At 38.7% G+C, this 21,288-nt stretch overlaps 1 protein-coding gene across 2 annotated transcripts in view; it reads right to left on the reverse strand.

The window, feature by feature from the left end:
• Positions 1 to 903: 903 nt before the first annotated feature.
• Positions 904 to 21,288, reverse strand: part of LOC131042833 (uncharacterized) — a 53,492-nt gene continuing 33,107 nt past the window's right edge. The window contains exon 7 of one of the 2 annotated variants that reach the window (XM_057976152.2): positions 904 to 1,465. In XM_057976152.2, coding sequence (XP_057832135.1) covers positions 1,135 to 1,465 — 331 coding nt within the window. In that variant the 3' untranslated portion in view covers positions 904 to 1,134. The remainder of the gene's footprint in view (positions 1,466 to 21,288) is intronic. The other variant, XM_057976153.2, reaches the window with a different exon arrangement.

The following is a 21,288-nucleotide window of genomic DNA, read 5'->3' on the forward strand; positions in this document are numbered from 1 at the left end:
ATAGACGGGCATACATAAAAACTCAATTGGCAGAGGGTTTGAAATGTGGAAACAAACCCCTGAAGAATCAAGTAAGGTTGAGGTGTCAACGAATCCCTGAAGATACAAGTCAAGGTTGAGGTGTCAATGAATACCTGAAGAACAGGTCTGGTTATGAGGACAATGGCTATTGGTTTTTCACAAGGAAGGCGGCCTTAAGAAGAATTCGTATACAATCTGAATTTGACGGGATCTAATCTTAAGTTCTGGAACTAGACAAGCTATCTGATTGATCTGTATCACTTAATAGTTTCTCACAAAGGCATGCATTGCTCTGAATGAATTTTTCTATTTAGAGACGGAACTCAAATAATCTCCACTCACACAACGGGTTCTTCCCAAGACATGTAATATGAGCAGAGGTATCAATTATCACTCTTTCTAGTTGACAATTATTAGTCAGAGGGATGTCTGTGGATCAGATAGGGATCTTGGTCATATTACAATACAGCCACAAACAATGAATTAACAACTCTTTCTGTCATCATGTATACCGCATCTGAGGCTGGATGTGGAAATTATTGATCCATTTTATAGAAGACCGATTGCATAGGTTTTCTTGTAATCTTAGGAGGCAAATAAAAGAAATATTATTGGTTATAATTGTCTGAATGGTTAATTGTAAGTGTAGGATACTTCTTAAGAGTAACATTGTCTTTAGCATATTATTTAACATCTGAATAGAGAAAATTATATATTTATAAATAATGTTTTTGTTTAAGATTTTATTTTTTCATCTTTATATCAATTATTGGTTTTAGACTTCCCATTGTTTTCACCTTCGTATAAGATGGTCTGGGTTGTTTACTCTTATTTGCAATGATAGAAAAATTACCTTTCAAACTGCTTACTTAATGGTCTGGGTTGTTTGGATGGCAATTGCCAGTGGATATCATCATATATTAAGGGCTTCCAATAAAAGATGAACAGAATCTGCATATACAAATTATTCAAACAAAAGGCCTCTGGATTTTATATAGAACCTCAATGGATTGACATTTTGTATGACCTGTGTCTAACAAAACCAAAAAAGGATTTGACCTTTTCTATTATGTAAGAGTAACTCAAATTTCAGTCTATCAATCTAACATTGACTCAGCTTGAACTTTGGTGCAACTTGTGCAACCCAATATGAAGGTCAGACGAGATCGAAACAACCAGAGGCAATGAGTGATGCCATGCTGCTTTAAAAACCCTCTTACTATGTGCTGATACAGATTGAGATGGTCCACTACTATTATAACGGATATCAAAAATGTGAAATCTTGGATCAACAGATCCCGATGCTATGTACAAACCATCAGGTGACCATGTTTGATTGATAAGTGCAGATTGAGAATCACTACTCTCTTGTTTCCAACCAAATGCATGGATTTCTGACTGTCGCACTCGTATGTCAAATAGACGGAGCTGCCTTTCAGGTGTCCTGCATACAAGTACCAATTAATTATATCAAAATGAAGCTTGCAGATTATTTCAAGATATCTCCGAACAAAATTCCATTTCCTGAAAACCATTAGACTTTACTCAGATCTTAAATTACTATTTAATTCTTCTGTACCAACAGTCAATGAAATACAGAATTATTGCATGTGCAATTGCGGTATAAGAAAACCTATCTCAGCATAATTGATTAACCATATATAGAAAAGGTGATAATATTCCTTCAAATAAAAACACCACTAGTATCCATCATAGAAAGGTTTAATCGTAGTATATTCACAAGTTCACTTATTTATTCACCCCAAGTTTAAGAATTCGTTGTGCTCCACAGAGAGGCTGCAACGAATAATATACTACATCAAGGTCTTCACAGGCTGGAGTTCCAGAACACTTCTAAAATATGCTGTCATTAATGTGACCAATGCAATCAACATACACATCATTGATGTGACAGATGTAATAAACAGATAAAAACAGGCAGGCATGCATATATATGAAGAGAACATAAATTGCCAATTTATCATTATCTGATGCAGGAGCATACAGAGGTGTAGGGCATCACCCCAAAATATTATTATTTTAACTTTGTGATAAAGTTTGGTGAATAAATCAGCATCTATACGTCTTCATGTACCTAGGAATGCATCTAAAAGGACATAGGAGGTTGAAATTATTTAATATTTATGGCCTATGTTCAATGGCAATTGTAAATTTCAAGAAGGGGCACCTTTTTCTATCATTTATAAATTATAATGCTAAAATCATTAAAATACCCTTCTTGATGTGGGAACAAGGAAAGGAAAGAGTCATGCACTCATATTTATTGAATGGTCATTGTTGTCACAAAAGTTTGCACCCTTGATAAACTATCAACCCAGCAACCATCTTGTGAAACATGGAAACAACCCTAAAGTGTGGGGCCTATTGTTGTCACAAAAGTTTGCACCCTTGATAAACTATTAACTCAACAACCTTGTGAAACATGGAAACAACCCTGAAGTGTGGGGCCTTGCGCAAGGGGTTGAATCTTTGGAGAAGGCTGGCTTCCTTCTCAATCCAAGTGTAGGTGTTGAACCAACTTAACACTCCAAATGCTACTTCTAAACCTATTCTAACAACTTGCAGAGGAAAAGGGAAGAAAGAAATGTTAAAATGAAAGGAGGTGATAAACCTAGATAAGAGATGTTCCTCCCCACCCTGAAATAACACATAGAATCAATTGAAATACCCCAGAGATGCACAACTTCAGTTGCATGAATGACCCCAAACACATGTATGGAGGCTAGAATTTGCTGAATGTCAAAAGGGGAGAAGGTTTCCCACAAGTACATATATGTGAGAGAAGGCCATAAAACATACACTTATAATTAAGGTAAGAAAACATACACAACATGCATAAGTTGAGGAGAGGCAAGAATGATGATTTCAATTCATTCTCAAGCCAATGGCCAAACTTACAATTGCAAGAATGCAAGAAAATATACAAATCTTCAAGAGAAGTGAAAGAGCATGAAGTAGCTTAAGCCAACAGGGAGAGAACCCTTTACAATGAGGCTTAACAGCCTATATATAGCAAATTGGTCGCAGAGAAGAGACCAATGGTCAAAGAGGGGAAGCCTTGACCCTGGCATACGCAAAGGAATGTTAGTTCAGAAAAATAGGGAAGTGCACAGATCTGACATGGTTGTGCGTGCAAGAAACCCATCCATACCCTGATAAGGCAATCCTAAAAAGAAAAGTACTTCTAGAAGGTAGATTGCCTGACATTCCAAAGTCAAAGTGTATAGACTTGACATGAAAGCCATCAAGTAACCATAAACAAGCATGGCCTTTGACTCCACTTGATGGCAACCCAACAAAAAACATTAAATGCACCCCTATAGCTCCATAAATGAATGTAGACAAGTCATAGGAGTTGGTGGAGCATTAAGAGCCTTGAGAGTTGATCACGTCATTTGGAAGTGTTGTCACCTAAGGACGGGTGTTGAGCCTTCAAGAAACTGTTGCAAAGAGAGAAGAGTTGAGAACCCCGAAGTCCAAAGGGAGGAGAGGGAGGTGATAGGAGGACTCCGAATTTCAGGGTTTGAGGAGACAATATACCGGAGTAAACTGGTTTCCCACATTCTGTAATCCAGAAGGAAAGGGAAATACGGGTTGCGAAGTCTAAGGAGACAATATACCTCTTCCCAAAAGGGAAAGAGTAGATTGGTTCCTTGCATTCCATAATTTGAAAGGAAAGGGAAGTCTGGGTTACGGAGTCCGGGGAGACAGTATACCTCTTCCCAAAAGGGAAGGAGAAAACTGGTTCCTCGCATTCAATAATCCAGAAGGAAAGGGAAGGAGTAGACTGGTTCCCCACATTCCGTAATCCGAAAGGAAAGGGAAGTCTGGGTTATGGAGTCTAGGGAGACAGTATACCTCTTCCCAAAAGGAAAGGAGTAGACTAGTTCTCCGCATTCTGTAATCCAGAAGGAAAGGGAAGTCTAGGTTACAGAGTCCGAGGAGACAGTATACCTCTTCCCAAAAGGGAAAGGAGTAGACTGGGTCCCCACATTCCGTAAGCCGGAAGGGAAGTCCGGGTTACGGAGTCTGGGGAGACAGTATACCTCTTACCAAAAGGGAAGGAGTAGACTGGTTCCCCGCATTCTGTAATCCGAAAGGAAAGGGAAGTTCGGGTTACGAAATCCGAGGAGACAATATACCTCTTCCCAAAAGGGAAGGAGTAGATTGGTTCTTCACATTCTGTAATCCGGAAGGAAAGGGAAGTCTGGGTTAAGGAGTTCGGGGAGATAGTATACCTCTTCCCAAAAGGGAAGGAGTAGACTGGTTCCCCGCATTCCGTAATCTGAAAGGAAAGGGAAGCTCGGGTTATGGAATCCGAGGAGACAATATACCTCTTCCCAAAAGGGAAGGAGTAGATTGGTTTCCTGGATTCCATAATCCGGAAGGAAAGGTAAGCAAAAAGTACCAAAGGACTCCAAGGCACGAAGGCAAGATGCAAGGGGAAAGGGGAAGGCATAAAGCTCGCCTCATGATGAAAGAACACTTGAGCATTTTCATGATTCCCTATCTTGGTGCTTGATCAACTAAGGCAATATTGGTCATTGGAACATAACTCTAATCGGTTCTCACTAATGAACCAAGGGTGTCATAAAATGACAATAGTTACATAAAAATGGGAAAAGATACCTTTTTAGACACCCACTTGGAAAAATTGAAAAGACACGTCTTTAGGTGGACTCCTGAAGAAGTTGAAAGGTCATCTATTGGCTATGTGTTGCATTTCTTGATTGCCATGTATTTCACTCTTAGAGGAGGTGTAAGAATTGCATGAGGCATAAAAGTACTATAAATAGGGACTTGGGATTGAGGTTTAGGCATTCAAAGTTGAGTCCTTCAATGCAAAGCATAAGTAGGAAGGCTTGTATCTCCAGCTTGTATATTTGTAAAGCAAATTTGGCTAATATTTTGTGGAGTTTGGAATATTGTACTTTATTCCTTTGGAGTAATAAAAATCAAGTATTTTATTTTGCATTTCTTATGTTGTTATAGTAGGGTGGAGTGGCCCATCATTGACAAAGCGTCGAACATGTGGCAGTCTAGCACCATTATTTGTGGGTGTAATGTGTGAGATTGTTATTGTCCTCCAACAAAGGTTGAGGCTGGATAGAAGTTGCACATAGTTCCTCCACTAAGAGAGAGTGGGTAGAGGAAGAGAGAGGTGTCTTTCAGAAATATTTGTTGGGTAGAGGATAGATGAATGTGCATTTGTTGTAGATGTATGAGCAAGTTGCAAGAGAAGCTATGTAAAGAAGTTATGGAGCAAGTTTTCCTAAGTGTGTAAACCGATTGTCGAACGTAAGAGAGTCAAGCAACAGGATTTGTGGGTAGAGTGGAGTGCGTGACCAGTGTTCTTGAATGTGCAAATAGAGTGCTGAATGTGAGACCTTCTCGTATTGAGGGTTTGAGAAGTTGAAGATGGAGAAAAGGAAGAAAATCACATTCATCATTGGATGGATTCTAAGGATTTTTGTTCTTGAGAGAAGAGAGAGGAGATTAAAAGAATAGAATGAGAGATGAATTTATAAAGTGAAAAAAAGTGAAAAAAAATAAAAGAAGAAGAGCCCCCCATAAGAAAAGTTGATAGTGATTTTTATAATTCTCCTTGAATTGCATGCCTTCAATAATTATTCTAGTACCATAATAGACAACGACATAGATCCACCAGAAAGGAAGGTGTACAATCTAACTACAATCCAAGTGCTACAATATGGGGATGATAAAACGTGTCCCTCATCTCCAATGATAAATCTTATCTGCCAAATATTCTGATTTTTAAGGATGCCTTTTATATCGTTATGCAACCTGAGGCATTTCAAAAATTGAATTCCTCAGTCCAAGTGTTCTCGAAGGTGCAATACATTCAAGGAAACTTTACCTAACAAAAGGGGCCTTAAAAGGAAAATTCATCCAATTATGTACTCCATCGGAGTGAATGTGACACGCAAGGAAGGAAGAGATGGCAGAGGGAACAGGAGGAAGAATAGAGGAGATATATCAACAATATAATGACAAAATAATATAATTGAGCAAACATTTTCTATCATTATTTTACATGTGATTTTGTTAGAATCAACTTCTGTAGTCTAAGCACACTCAAAGGTGCAAAGAATCCAAACATTTACTTTACAGACATAAAAGGAGAAACTACCCAATCATGTACTCCTATAAAGAAAAGAACTATGAGCCTTCTTTTGAACTAATGACATAAATTCAAATCTAGGTGTGTGACAACACTTATTAACCTTTATCATACATTATACAAGAAGAAATTGATTGATAAGTCATGACAGAGTTTAAACAACAGAGACATATTATGCAACAATTGAGCAATTAATTCTCAACTTCAAACTCCCATGCACATACCTTTGAACAAAGAATTACACACAACTAAACAACAAGATCCCAAATGGATAAAGACTCACATCTTGGAAGGCCAAGTGGCTGCCTTGGGCAGGGAGAATAGTAATGGTCAAAACAGTTTTATCGGCATTGCCAATATATTTGCTATCATATCTTCATGGGAGAAGGTGTGTAGACCTGCTGTGACCTATTTCACACATCACCCCATTGCAAATGGGGACCCCCATGGTTTGCTTTTTTTTAGGGTTTTGCCTTAGCTTTGCAATTTCATAAGTCTTTTTCGAGAGAGTTAGAGTTTTTCCAAGAGTCACCCCGAGCCAAATAGAGAAATCACGCCCCGATCAGTGTCTGGACACCACCAAAGCACTCAAAAGGCCCAAAGGACGAAGATCGCATTCGCTTTGGGTCAATTCTGACACCTTCCTATTTTTTAAGCTTTTTTGGCACTTTTTGCTTTTTTTTTTTTCTACTTTTTTGAAAGTAGACCTAGGGTTGGTCCCTCGGGTCATGGCATCGGTGCCCATGTCTTCAAAATCAAAAAATTATGTCTCTAAGTGTAAAAAGTAGGGTAAAAACCCTAGGCTAGGGTTTTGTTCCAGATGTTCCAGATAAGCAACATGGCAGAGCAAACATGAACATGGCAGATCAAACTTAGAGATGGCAATGGAAGAATGGAAGAAGGGTTGGAAGACAATAGGAAGAAAGGTATAGTCCGACCAGCAGCTAAGGAAGAATGGCAAAGCAACCTTCAAGTCCGCCCAAGGCTAAAAAATAATGTCCAAACCAAGGCAAAGTCCGCCCAAGCATATTGGCTGATCAAAGGCAAAGTCCACCCAAGAGGAAGATTGTCCAATGATCCATCAAGTCGGCCAAGCAAGGAAGAACACGGTCTAAGCAACCTCCAAGTCCGCCAAGGGAAGCAAGATGAAATGGCATGTGAAGATCAAAGTCCGCCTTGTCCAAGAGAGGGTGAAGTCCGCCCAAGGTATGTCGAATGAAGCATGACGTCCACCCTACCAAATTGCACAACGTCCGGCACAATGTGAAGTCCGCCCTATGCATGGCCAAACAAGCTCAAAGTCCGCCCTAGGAAGGTAGGAAAACATGGCAAGACATTGTCAAAGTCTGCCCAAGCATATGGAAGGATGTCCAAACCAAGTTGAAGTCCGCCTAGCCCAAGAGAAGGATGGCCAAACATTCTCCAAAGTCTGCCAAGTTAGAAGAGATGGCACATGAAGCGTGAACTCCACCCAGCCAAAGAGGAATTGTCCAAAGCCTAGCAAAGTCCACCCTAGAAGATGTCCAGTCAGTTGCAAAGTCCGCCCTAGGAAGTATGTGAAGATGGCGAGACAAGGTTAATTTCCACCTAAGGCTAAGATGGCTTGAGGCTCATGAAGCTCGCCATGGCAATGGATTACAAAAAATAAGTTTGCCAAAAGAAAAGAGGAAAATGGCTAGAGAAACAGACAATTTTGACAAGAAGCATATACAATTCACCATTACCGAAGGATCAATTGGAAGGTTGGGAAATCAATCCAGCACTTAGAATTTTTTCGAAGGGAAAATAAGTTCAACACTTAGACAAATTTTCAAAAAGATCAACACTAAGAAAATTTTTGGATTTTGAGAGAAACATCTAGAAGGTTCCATGCCAAGTCGCCCATAGACAAGATTGAGTTTCCATTTTGGGAGAATTAAAACAAGTCCAAGTTTGATGAATATCAATAAAACCAAAAAAAATGAAAAAAAAAAAAACATGAAGCTTCCTAAAATCGAACTTCTCAACTCTATATCAACTCAACCTGTCAATTCATATTCATTATCAAGTTTGAAGGTTGAAAGTTCAATTGTAAAGGGTGAAAGATAAATTTTTGGAGAGGAATTTTTTAAGAAAGAGAGAATTTTCGAAGTGGAAGGCAGAAAATAAGAATTTTTCTAAGTGGAGGACATAATTCCTAGAGAATAAAGTGATTTTCTAAGTTAAAGACAGAATTTTCAGAATTAAAGGGAAATTTTCACCAAAAATCAATCAAAAGTAAATTCCAGAAGTTCAAAAATTCACATTTTTGACTGATTTCTTCTATCTTTATCATTTATTTCTCAAAATTTGCTAAGTATTTAGCCAAATTCGTCCATTTTCAGTCTGATGTTTCACAATATTCTAGCTTTTTGACAGGCTGAAAGTGAAATTCTGAGATAAAACGTTCAAAATCAGAGAAAACTTTACAATTTTCTCAAAAATAATGTTAAATTTTCATGTTTTTCGCAAGTTAATAATGACTACCAAGGGAGTACCTTCAAGGAAAGCTCAGATGAAGTTTGTCAATAAGGGTTGCAGCCAGAATAAAAAATCAATTCTAAATGGAAAAATGTTACAGACACAAACCTCAGGCACGTAGACTTCAAGGATTTCAGAAAGAGAATGTATGGGCTAGATGCATTTTCGCCAACACCTATCGCTCGCCTGATGATGAGAAATGGCATCGTCCAAGCAGCTCGATTTCCACCTGCTATGGAATGTGCAGAACTTATGGTCGAATGTGCCGTACACTATAATAGCCAAGAAAGAGAAATTGTTGCGCCAAATGGAAGAGTCTTGGCTCATCTTGGAGAATTAGCCATTCAACGCACAACAACGCAAGCAACAGAGAGTGCCAGGTTGGAGATGCAGTGGTATCCATTCACATTGTACCGATCCCGGGCTGATTTTGATCCTCATAACCACATTGGATCAATGAATGGAGAAAAATACAGAGATAGGATTGACTTGGAAGATTTTTGGGTGAATGTTGCAGATAAGTTCGAAGTCAGGAAAAGACTTTGGTCCAGACGACCAGTAAGCTTGATCAGAACAACCGAGCTCTTCCGAGTGTCGGATCAATTGGAGGACGATGGAGAATACATTCAGCCGCGCTTTGATGAAAACTGGCCTCTTTCTTCTATGAAGTGGTTAGAACCGGAGCTCGCTGATTTAACCACCTTGGTGCGGCTAGTTGTCAAATATTCGCAATGGTGGGTTGACCAGCAGGTCGGTGTGACTCTCAAATACAACCTAATGGGCGTCATGGAATCGTACTCTTCCAATGAAGAAGAGTGTCAGGCCAGTTGAAAGCATAAATTCAAGAAAAAGGAAGGAAGCAATTGATGACCCTTCAAGGTCGAAAGGGAAGGAAGTCACGAATGAGGAGCTTGCTCAAAAGAAGCAAAGGTCAGAGCCACCCCATTCTGCTACATCTAGGAATTTGGACAGCCTAATGCTTATTGAGGATCAGCCACTTGATGAAATAGAAATCCTTCTCCAATCCATGAGGGAAATGTGATGTCAATCCATCAGGAGGAAGAAGAACCACCATCTCCCACAGGCACAGAAATATTGGAGTCAGATAATGAAATGGATATTCTGGGTGATGAATTTTAGGAGGGAATGATTTCCGCCCTTCGAGGAGGTCAGAAATTTCCATGTGAAGAGAGTAATCAGAAGGAGGAAGGCATTGAGCAGCCTACTATTCCTGATTGGTTGAAGGAAAGATTGAAGATAAAAGTACCTATGGAAGTAGCCCAAGAAGAGGACGACACAGCCGATTTCTTGGCCAGATTAGGAGAGGTTGTTGCAAAGAAGCCTCTGTGGGAACCTCAAAAGGCCCTCAACTCTGACAACTGAAGTTTAGTTGAACTTGTTTCGTTTTTAAGTTTGTTCTATGCAATTTTTTGAACAGCAAGTATACTTAAACCATTACAAGCTCAAAAAGCAACTATAGGGAAACGCTAGAAGTCAATTCTAATTCAGTAATAAACTGATCAAACCCTTATTACATTTATTCAACCTTTATTTACCCTCAATACATAAACAAACAATAAAAGATAGGAACTGAAAAAATACCAAGAATTTCTAGAAACCCCTATTTCTTCCTTGCTGGTCATACACAGTCTATTATGACAGCATTGTAACTCACTCCAGACTAACCCAAACAGCTTGCATGATAGCTCAATGGATGACTCCAAGCTAGGCGCACCTTCTCCTTATTTTATTTATTTTTCTGGATTCCTCCAACATGCAAATCGCAAACCCTTAGGTGATTGGCGCTACTCCCTAGGCAGTCGTACAGCCACCAATAAATATCTCCTTTGGGCACCTCTATTTCCCTGTTTGTTGCTGCAACAAATTACTGATGAATAACGGTGCCTCTTTGACTAATAAGCACAAACTTGGTCCCTGAATGAAATCAACTGGAAGAGCAAGATCGACTAATATTTCACAGCCTCTGATGCTGTTGTACAAGAATCCCACGTTTTCCTGTACCGATACCTCTGATCACTGCAGAAGAATCTTCTGCTGAAACCTTTGGCCAAAACTCATCTCGGAGCTCCAAATAAAATATCAAAACTTAGCATAATGAAAAGAAGACCTAAAATCTTCTTTAATCCTCTCCACTTAGGGTTTGGCGCAATTCCCAAGAAGGGTGCGATTTTGGCATTAAATGATGTTTAACTTTTAATATTTAATTTTTGACTATTGACGTGTCAAAAATAAATCACTTTTCCATTTAATATAAAACTGGCCCCATCTGATGAGAGATAGACCTTCATTTAAGTTATGACTTAAAGTGACTTTTAAAACAATTAAACATTAAAGTTCACCCAATTAATATTTAATTAAAAATAATTAAATATTAATATCTCTCCAAGTATTCATCAAAATTGCCTGTCGTCTGAACTAGAGACTGCCAAACCATACTCTGTGCCTTCCCAACCCATAGGCTATAAATAGCAGGACTGCTAAAAATAGAAAGTATCTCAAACGAAAACCAAACCTGGAGTGCTCGCTCTGAAGATGACGAACTAAAACTCTGGAGGACCCTCTAACCAACCTCATCAGCCTACGAGGGTCAGTGGTAGGCTAATCTACTCCGCTGACAGATGTCAACTAGAAGGGGAAATCACAGCCTCCCAAGAAGTTTTCCACAATCCAGAGAGAAAAAATAGGTTGTCGTACAATTCAGATTATTGTACCAAAAGTAGACAAGTCAAAAGAAGATATAACTCATCAGGAGTATGAAATTACCACCTTTGACTTGGGACCAACTACAAAGGGTCAAGAGGTGGAAGACTTAGAGTGATATGCGGTTGGAAAATCTCAAACTCAGAACTCAGAAATTTTCTTTACTATCACAGGACAACTCGTGAAACAAAATTAGACCAAGGCATCAAAATTCTTGTCCATCCGAGATACCTTCCAAAAACAGGAGTTGGAATGGGAGATTACTTTTGCCGCTTGTGCAGACGACTTGGATGGATGGGAATACAAGATCAATATGTTGCCACATGTCACCATGGAAGAGGTTGACTCGATTGTGTCTAGGTTCATTGAACACACTGCTGCTTGCGAGGATAAGGATGTGCCTTCCTAGGAAATGGCTATTCACGCCACTTGTCTAGCATGCATTTGTTTCTTGTGTTATTTTGGGAAACCCTATCTAGGGTTGTGTTGTCTTGATCTCAACCATTGATCTTAAATCGATCTTGGCCTTTCATTTGTTTTCAGAAACTCTATGTAAACTCTCATTCTCTCATTTCATTGTTGTTGTGGAGAGATTTATGAAATTGTTGCTTAGAGCTACTTGAATGATAAAAAGTTCATTTCCAGATTTTGCTTTGAAATCTTATTGTTATTAATTGGTTGCTTGGTTTGAAATATCCCAGGGTCCAATATTGCTTCAAATTTGATATGGGTTTTCATTTTTGCTCATATTTTGTTTCATCATAATATAATATTGTGACATGCAAACATACAAATTGAGCATGCAAGATCAACAATACAGATTTTCAAGGAAATCAATCAATGTAATACGGAGAATCTAAATAAGCCAATGGTATTCTTTGATATAGAAAAGTATTACTGTTTACAAACACATGCTCCTATTACAAATCAAAAGATGCCTAATGCCATCAAGTAACACATACTCGAAATGTCTTTATACATAAAATAACAAACCCTCTAAAAATCTGCAAGATAGATCATCGAATCTCCATTAAAACTGGTCAATGATGTGCAACTGTGAATCCTAAGATGAATTCACCAAGTGGGCTGATCTGGGTTTTCGTCCAAACAGACAAAACCTCCAAGGTTTTCGTCCTAGGGTTTACTGAACCTACAAGCTAAGCTCTCAAGCTCTCAAGGAAAAGTTTCTTTTAAAATAACAAGTCAAGAATGAATCCTCATTGCACTTTTTTCTCCTTTTATAATAATTTTCCTTTTTGAAAGTAATACTTTATTTTATTTCTCTTTTAATTTACTTTTCCCCTCAAAAGTGACTTTACTTTATAATTTCTCATTGACATTATTACAAAGTAACTTTATAAAATAAAGTATGTCTAGCTGCTAATTAATTAAATTTAAATAATCCCATAGGACTTAGGACTATTTAACATTTAATTAATTAATTATCACTCAAAGAAAAGGGGACATTACAGTCCTCCCAACCCAAGATTGCTTGGCCTCAAGCAATCACATGTATCAAATCTGCATTAAGCTCAAATGTTCCAGCCAATACCTAGATCCCAAATTAATCTAGGACCTTTGCATGTTCTCACATGAAGTATACAATGCTGCAAGATAGATGTGAAGAGAATCTTAAAGACTCTAACTCTCAAACGAACAATGATCCTCTTCATGTAATCAGCAAATTTACCAAATTTCTGCTTTGCTCCACCATGTTTATGTTGCTCTACTCTGATTTAAACTGAAAAATCCTTGTAGAGACTCTCTCTAGACACCACGGAAGCATGTGAATCATGAAAAACATTGTGTGACAAACCTCTGTCCAAAAGAAACCGGTTCTTCCATTCACCCTTATACCAAGAGTGGGGTGAATGAACATCATCATATAGGCTGCAAATGAAGGGATAAATGTCCCTCATCAAATCTCCATCAAAGTATATCACTCTAGGACTGATGGGTCTCATGAAAATCTGAAAGGTATCCATCATGTGTGCAAAATCAGACATGTATATCCTCTTCATATTGTTGGTGCAAAAGGCAACAACACTGCTGGAACGAAAAATCAGACCTAGAATCATCTTGGGAATGCTTCCACTATCACCAACAAACAAGGATCCATTACCATTTGATCCCCTCAGGAATAAGTCACATGTTCTCCTAGCTGCCTTAGCTATCATAAAACTGATCCATACCTGCACCTCCTTAGCTGCTATGTTTTTGCCTCCAACCAACTCCATGGTGAAGTATCCATGACAAACCAAACATTATCAAATTGTAGGAACTTCTTGTTAGGAAATCTCTTAGTCTTTATAATCAGCTCTCTAAGACAATATGCCTCATCTAATCTTGACAAGTATTCCTCCAATGTAATCATGTGTACAAAACAAGGAGTATCAAAATTACTAAGGGCGGTCATACCTTGCAAGTAGCTTAAATCTGCGAGCTCCTTCTTATGCACATCATTGTTGATTGATCCAAAAGTTGTAGCACCTATCTCATGACTGAAATTTGCATCTTCATGTGAAAGTTGCCCCATAGGTGTGGCTGCCTTAGACAATTGTTTTTCTGATTTGCATTCAAAGTCATGCCTCTCAAAATCAGCTACCTCCTTGACCTCTTCTTCACAAAATTCCTCTTTTGAAGCGCTATGTCCCACCCAAGAGTCATGATGGTGTGATGCTGAAACATAGGTGGATTCCTTGAGTTCTTCGTGATGGATTAGGTCTTTCCAATCTGAAATAATGTTCTTTTCCACACTCTTCCACATATTTTTCCTCAACCATAGATTGATCATTCAAATCATGTTGTGCTAGAAGTCTTTGATCCACAAAACCTTCATATGTATAAACAATGTCTCTTTCAAAATTGCTTAAATCTGAATTTGTACCCATGGCTACTATTTTGTCATCCTTATTAGTCACATCCACATTTGTAGATGCATGTTCAAGTACCGGTTCATGAAAAATTAATGTACCGCTGTTATTATGCATAACCAAATCAAAATTAACTGCCTCCCTTTCAACAACATTACCATAGCTGCCACAAGTCTCATGTTGCTCTTCTTCAAATGAATTTTCAGCATTGGAATGATCTATATGCTCATCTTTAGTGACTTCAATGTGTTCATCGTAGTTATGCCTCTTCTCCATCTTTTTAGCTTCTTCCAAAAACAATTTCACTAACAATAATAACATATCCGATTGATATTTTTGAAATGCTTCAAAGAAGTCGTTCATACCATTCATAAGCTCGTCCATATGCCAATCATTTCTTTGTAGACATATACTATCCCTTCTATCCTTACTTGATGAACTTGTAATGCCTTTATCCATTGTTGTAACCTTTTTTACACCTGATGTATCTGACACTGATTTTGAAAGGAAAGTAGGTGGCAATCTTCCATCTATAATTCTACCGACTGTTGTGACCTTTATAAACTTGTTGTATGTGGCTGAAACAACTGATTTCAAACTGACATGCAAGTGATTAGAAGCAACATGCAACTATAAATTCTGACATGCAACTGATTAGAAGCAACATGCAAACATAAATTTTGACATGCAACCATCTGGGTATCCTCCAAACTAATCAAAAGTAACTTGCAACCATCTAGGTATCCTCCAAACTAATCAAAAGTAACATGCAACCATTTGGGTATCCACCAAATTGACATGCAATGCAAATCCACTAACTAGGATTGCTTGGAAATAACATGCAATGGTAAACCTCTTCATAAACTGCTCCTAAACTAACATGCAATGGTAAACCTCTTCATAAACTGCTCCTAAACTGACATGCAATCATCTAGGTATTCACCAAATTGCCATGCAATAACATCCAACACACATGCAACTGCAAAATCGGACATGCGCTACTGAAACCTTAACGACTGGCAAGATCACCAGCTCTAATACCACTGAAATATCCTAGACTCCGATATTGCTTCAAATCTGATATGGGTTTTCGTTTTTGCTCATATTTTATTTCATCATAATATAATATTGTGACATGCAAACATATAAATTGAACATGCAAGATCAACAATATAGATTTTCAAGGAAATCAATCAATGTAATACGGAGAATCTAAATAAGCCAATGGTATTCTTTAATATAGAAAAGTATTACTGTTTACAAAAACATGCTGCTGTTACAAATCAAAAGATGCCTAATGCCATCAAGTAACACGTACTCGAAATGCCTCCATACATTAAAATAACAAACCCTCTGAAAATCTGCAAGATAGATCATTGAATCTCCATGAAAACTGGTCAATGATGTGCAACTATGAATCCTGAGATGAATTCACCAAGTGGGTTGATCTAGGTTTTCGTCCAAATAGCCAAAACCTCCAGGGTTTCCGTCCTGGGGTTTATCGAACTTGCAAATTAAGCTCTCAAGCTCTCAACGAAAAGTTTCTTTCAAAATAACAAGTCAAGAATGAATCCTCATTGCACTTTTTTCTCCTTTTATAATAGTTTTCCTTTTCGAAAGTAATACTTTATTTTATTTCTCTTTTAATTTACTTTTCCCCTCAAAAGTGACTTTACTTTATAAAGTGTCATTGACATTATTATAAAGTCACTTTATAAAATAAAGTATGTCCAGCTGCTAATTAATTAAATTTAAATTAATCTGGACATTACATGGTTCCATACTTTCTTCAACAATAGAATAGGCTAGATTTGCTTAGATAACTTTTGCTTTCAAAGTTGTTAGATGAATGAAGGATTTGATAGTTTAGATTAGTGAAACACTCGCTCAAACTTTCTTTGGATGGATGATTTTCGTTCAATGTGTAAAGTTAGCCTAAGCTTATGATGCGGATGCTTTAACTTCTACTTTGAGTAAATATTGTTTGATTGATGGTATTATTCACAAGTATGAAAATCTTGAGCACACCCTTAGAAGATTGCACCCGCTTTGCGTAGTTGTCCTAGTGTGGCAAAACAGAGTGTTGTTATTAGTTTCACCTAGTCTTTACCGTCTCTTGAGTTCATAGGAGTAGCTTAGAACTTCTAAACCTTCATCCTTTTTATCTTTTTTTTTATAAGTCCAAAATCTGAAAATCCAAAAAAAGAAAAAAAAGAGTACTTATTGTTATATCCGTCTAAGTCCTAACTTATGATCAATATCAGTTGAATGTAAGTCCCCCTTGTATTTCAGCATACATAACCAAGGAAGCTATCCAACATTAAGTCGCCCGTTCGCACATATAGACCTTGGGGCCGCTGTGTGGTCTTTCTTTGCAATCTTGGCACACGTAGTGATTTTGTTCGGGAGAGGATAGAGTGTCCTTGGATATTTTATTCTAATGTTCGGTATATGATAAAACGTACACCAACAAGACCTAAGGAGCACGTGGGGGTTAGGCTGAGGAATCGGGTCTGGCAAAACCAAGTCCTAGGAGCAAAGTTGATTTAGAGGATGCATAAGAAGGCTGGGCTGAAATGGGTAACGATACTCAAAGTAAAGTATCTAGATGGCGAAAATCCCATTAATATCTTCAAAGCCATGAATCCACCCAAAGGCTCTCATGTGTGGAAATTGCAGACCATTAATAACTAATAATCTATCATGGGATGTTCACAATGGGGAGCTAGCTCGATTTTGGGAAGACTCGTGGGGGGGGATATCCACAGTTTGATACCTTGGTGGATGCAGAATATACCAAGGTCTTCCCGAAGCAACACTGGGGCTGTTATATGAAAGACTGTAACAATTGTAAACAATGACCCATCAATTGGGTGGAAATGGAAAGACTTCCACTCCCTTGGTCTCTTGTTAGATGAAATCAATAGGCTCATGGGCAGCATTTTTGAAAGGAGATTAACCTTTAGAAAAGAGCAAGACAGATTGATATGGACAGAGGCCAGAAATGGGCAATTTAATGCCAATGTTGGATATAGTGTAATGGCAAGGGCTGAGACGAGGTCAGAAATCCCCACAAAATTGTGTTGGAACAAGTTGTGTCTCCCAAATGCCAGGGTGTTTGCATGGGCAGCAATCCAATAGAAGATATTAATAGCTAAGAAATTCAAGACGATGGGATTTGCAGGCCCATAGTGGTGTGTTCTGTGTAGGCAAGACAAGGAGACAGTCAATCATTTACTTCTTGGCTGTCCATTTTCGCAAGCATGTTGGAGATGGATGTGTGCCAAGTTAGGTTGGATAACAGCCCTTCCCAATGATATAAAGAGCTTATTCAAAGGCTGGTATCTAGTACAAGGAATGGGAGCACTCGGCAGCCTTTGGATAGTACACCCATCACTCTTGATATGGGATATATGGAATGAGCACAATAGGAAGATCTTCTAGAACAAAGAGATGCCTTTGCTATCCTTCCTCAACAAGGTGGAGGCAGCAGCAGTTGAGATTATCAATAACGGAGCTAATATGTAGCCCTCTAAGAATGCAAAATTTACCTCATGGGATGGGAGGATGAGGTTCAACTGGCCAAGGCTTAGATACCCAACCTTTATTGGGTTGGGTGGCCCCCAAGCCGAATCTGCTAGAGCTAATGTAAGGTGGTAACTGCTGCAATTTGGGTGGTTTAAACTCAATTTTGATGATGAATCCTGTGGGAATCCCGATCCCTTGGGAGCAAGATGTATCATACACCTATTGGAAGGAAACATAGTTGGAGGCTTGCCATACCACTGGAAGAAGGTACAAATAATGTAGCAAAACTAAAATCCTTGATAGAGAATCTATTATTCTGCAAAGATCTAGACATCCGCAAATTGGAAATTGAAGGTGATTCATCTCTAGTGGTTAATACAGAAAGAGCAAGGTCCACAATGTACTAGAGATTGGGTGCCTATGTGGGTAGGATCTTGGAACCACTTGGTGGTTTTGATTTGTACACAATAAACCGTTTATATAGGGAGGGCAACTCGAAACAACTCCTTGGCCAACTTGGCGGTTGAAGGATTGGACATGGGTACAATTGGTATATAATGACGTATGATGACTGTCAAACTCACACTCGATGGTGACATAGGACATTGATGTGACATCCCTTCCCAGAACAAAAAGAATTATATTGCTTGGGGAAAAAAACCAGCACGATTGAATAGCCATATCAAGGTTGGATATGGGAGATCCACTTAAAACACACATTCTCATTTCTCAAGATGTGGTGGAAGAATATAGTGACCAGACGAAACATTTAAGGCCCTTTCGTAAGCAACATTTAAGAGGCTTCCTTTTTTGTGGCCACCATCTATAAAATTGCAAGGTGGGGCTAAAAGGGATAACAATTGCAATGGAGACTCCCATCAAGCTCAGGGCAGAAAAGCAACAGGTGGCATTCATAGGTTTTATCACTGACAAACAACTACAGGCGGTGTGCAACACTCCGGGAGTGTTGACAATGGAAGCTATTCACATGGTGCTGGGTAGGGAGTTCATCACCTCGGTGAATAGATCGAGTGAACGCAGATATATCATCAAGATTTCTGGCCTCCCTACTAGATTTGGGGGAGTCCAAGGTGCAAGCCTTGCTCTTGTTGCGACTAGTCTTCAAACAAGACTTTCTACACGACGACATAGACATTGTTGTCGTGGCAGAACTTGGTGTGGGCATCCCATGGCCAAACGATATCCCAAAATTGTTTAAGTCCAATGTAGAGGCCATCAGGCAGCCCTTTCTTCTTCACTTGAATGAGAGAAGCCTAGCAAGGCAGTGGCATTGGGCTGAAATCGGCAAAGACTACCTACAATGTGAGTGGTAGAGGGTGATGCGGAACCATGGATGGAGAACTTCTCCGAGGTAGTGCTAATGGAGGAGTCCTATGGGGATGAGCGATGTGGTGCCTCCAAGTTTTTAAATCTTTTGGCATTTTGGGTCGGGAACAAACATGGCAGAATTGGCAAATGAGTGCAATTTTTGTTAGTTTTTAATTAGGGTGAAGAGCGGATTCCAATTGCCTAAGGCAACATTGGAATCCGCCCTTTAGGGCTGGGCCCTTTCTCACATGCCATCCTCCAATAGGGTTGGGCCCCTTCTCACACGCCACCCTCCAAATAGGGCAGACCCTATATCTCACATCACTTGATGTGCCTTTCATGAAACGTGTTAAGGAAATAATTAATAAATAAAATATAATTATGCTAGCCGACTTAGAGGTTTACCATCAAGAGGAAGATATATGTGTGTGTGCTTCAAGATGAAGTAAAGGTATTCATATCTCACACATATCAGCAAATGCGATCTGCTCTGCTCCTTAATGTGATCTGCCCTCCTACACTTGGCGAATATGCTCCTTGGTGAACTGCAAGAACATTTAGTTATATGCTGCTTCAGCCTGTTGAAGTTATCTTCTGCTGATCGGTGTCTTGGTCATCTACAGCTAGGGCATCATTCTACATCACCTTGGCAACTTGTTGTTTGGACAGCAATCAGAGATAAGTGTTGTAATCAGAACTTATGCTTAATACATAATCACATCTGAGGATCTTTCTTGCTGGGTTTTTCCTCCTAGGAGGTTTTCCCAGGGTACTTGTGTGTTGTGATTTTGTTCTGTTCATTTCTCTACTTTTGCTTTAATTCTGGAAAATCCTAACACTAACAGCAATCAACATTAATCTGGAAATTAATATAAATTTCTATTTTCTGAGTATTGTATTAATTTAAAAGACTAAATTCAACATGGCATCAGAGCTATAGGCTAGATCAACTTTCAGATTTCAGAATTTAGTACTCTTTTATTTCCAGATTGTTGTCTCATTCCCAGGTCAGGTCAATGGGGCTGAAAGTTGAAGATAGGCTTGATGGAAATCTCAACTTTGCTGCATGGAAGGTTCGCATCATGGTTGCCCTAGAGGAAGAAGATCTTCTCTTCATAGAAGAGAAAGAGCTAATTGAACCTACACACGCAGCTGAGCTAAAGAAATTCAAAAGGAATGTTGTCAAGGCCAGAAAACTCCTTATTGATTCAGTTAAAGATCACCTAGTCACCTCCATCGCCTCATTCACTACTGCAAGAAAAATATTCAGTCATCTACAAGGTACTTATGAAATTAAGAATCTCAGTAGGGCAATTACCTTAAGGTAGCAATTACTTAATATCAAGATGTCAAAAGAAGATTATGTTATGTCGTATTTCATGAGGATTTCAAAACTAAAGAATCAGCTAGGTACAATTAGACATAACATGGAAGACAAGGATCTTGTTATGATTGCTCTAAATAGTTTACCACACTCATGGGAGTCCTTTATTCAAACCATAAGTGGAAGAACTGAATTGCCTACCCTTGATCATCTTATAAATGATTGCATTCAAGAAGAGTCGCGTCTTATCACAAAGGGGCAACTCAAAAGTCCTCAAGTGGATGATCAACACATGCTTGCAGCCCAATGCAAGAAAGGTGGTAATTGGAAGAAGTATAATCCCAAGAGGAATAGAGATTTCAGACCACCTAGTTCTCAGCATTCTTGGAAGAAGCCAAGAGATATCTTTCGTGTTCAATGTTTCAGATGTGACAAATTTGGTCACTATGCTAAAGAATATCAAAATGATCCCTCGCAAAGAGAAGCCAACCTAAATGAAGTCTCAAAACAAAATGATGACTTCTTATTCATCTTTGCCCTGTCAAGCAGCATACCCACAGAGAGTAACACATGGCTAATTGATAGTGGTGCTTCCAAACACATTACAGGCTACCGTGATCACCTTTCAGACTTAGTAGATAAGGATACCAGTCTACATGTAGTAATTGGTGGCGATGCTCGATATTCGGTAAGAAGTTCTGGCACTACTTCTTTAAATTTAGATTCTGGTATTTCACTTCACCTTAGCGATATTTTATTTGTTCCTAGAATTAAAAGAAACTTAATTTCTATTTCTGCTCTAGAAGATAAAGGTTATCAAGTAGCATTTT

This window comes from Cryptomeria japonica, chromosome 9 (assembly GCF_030272615.1).
Source record: "Cryptomeria japonica chromosome 9, Sugi_1.0, whole genome shotgun sequence".
Lineage (NCBI taxonomy): Eukaryota > Viridiplantae > Streptophyta > Pinopsida > Cupressales > Cupressaceae > Cryptomeria > Cryptomeria japonica.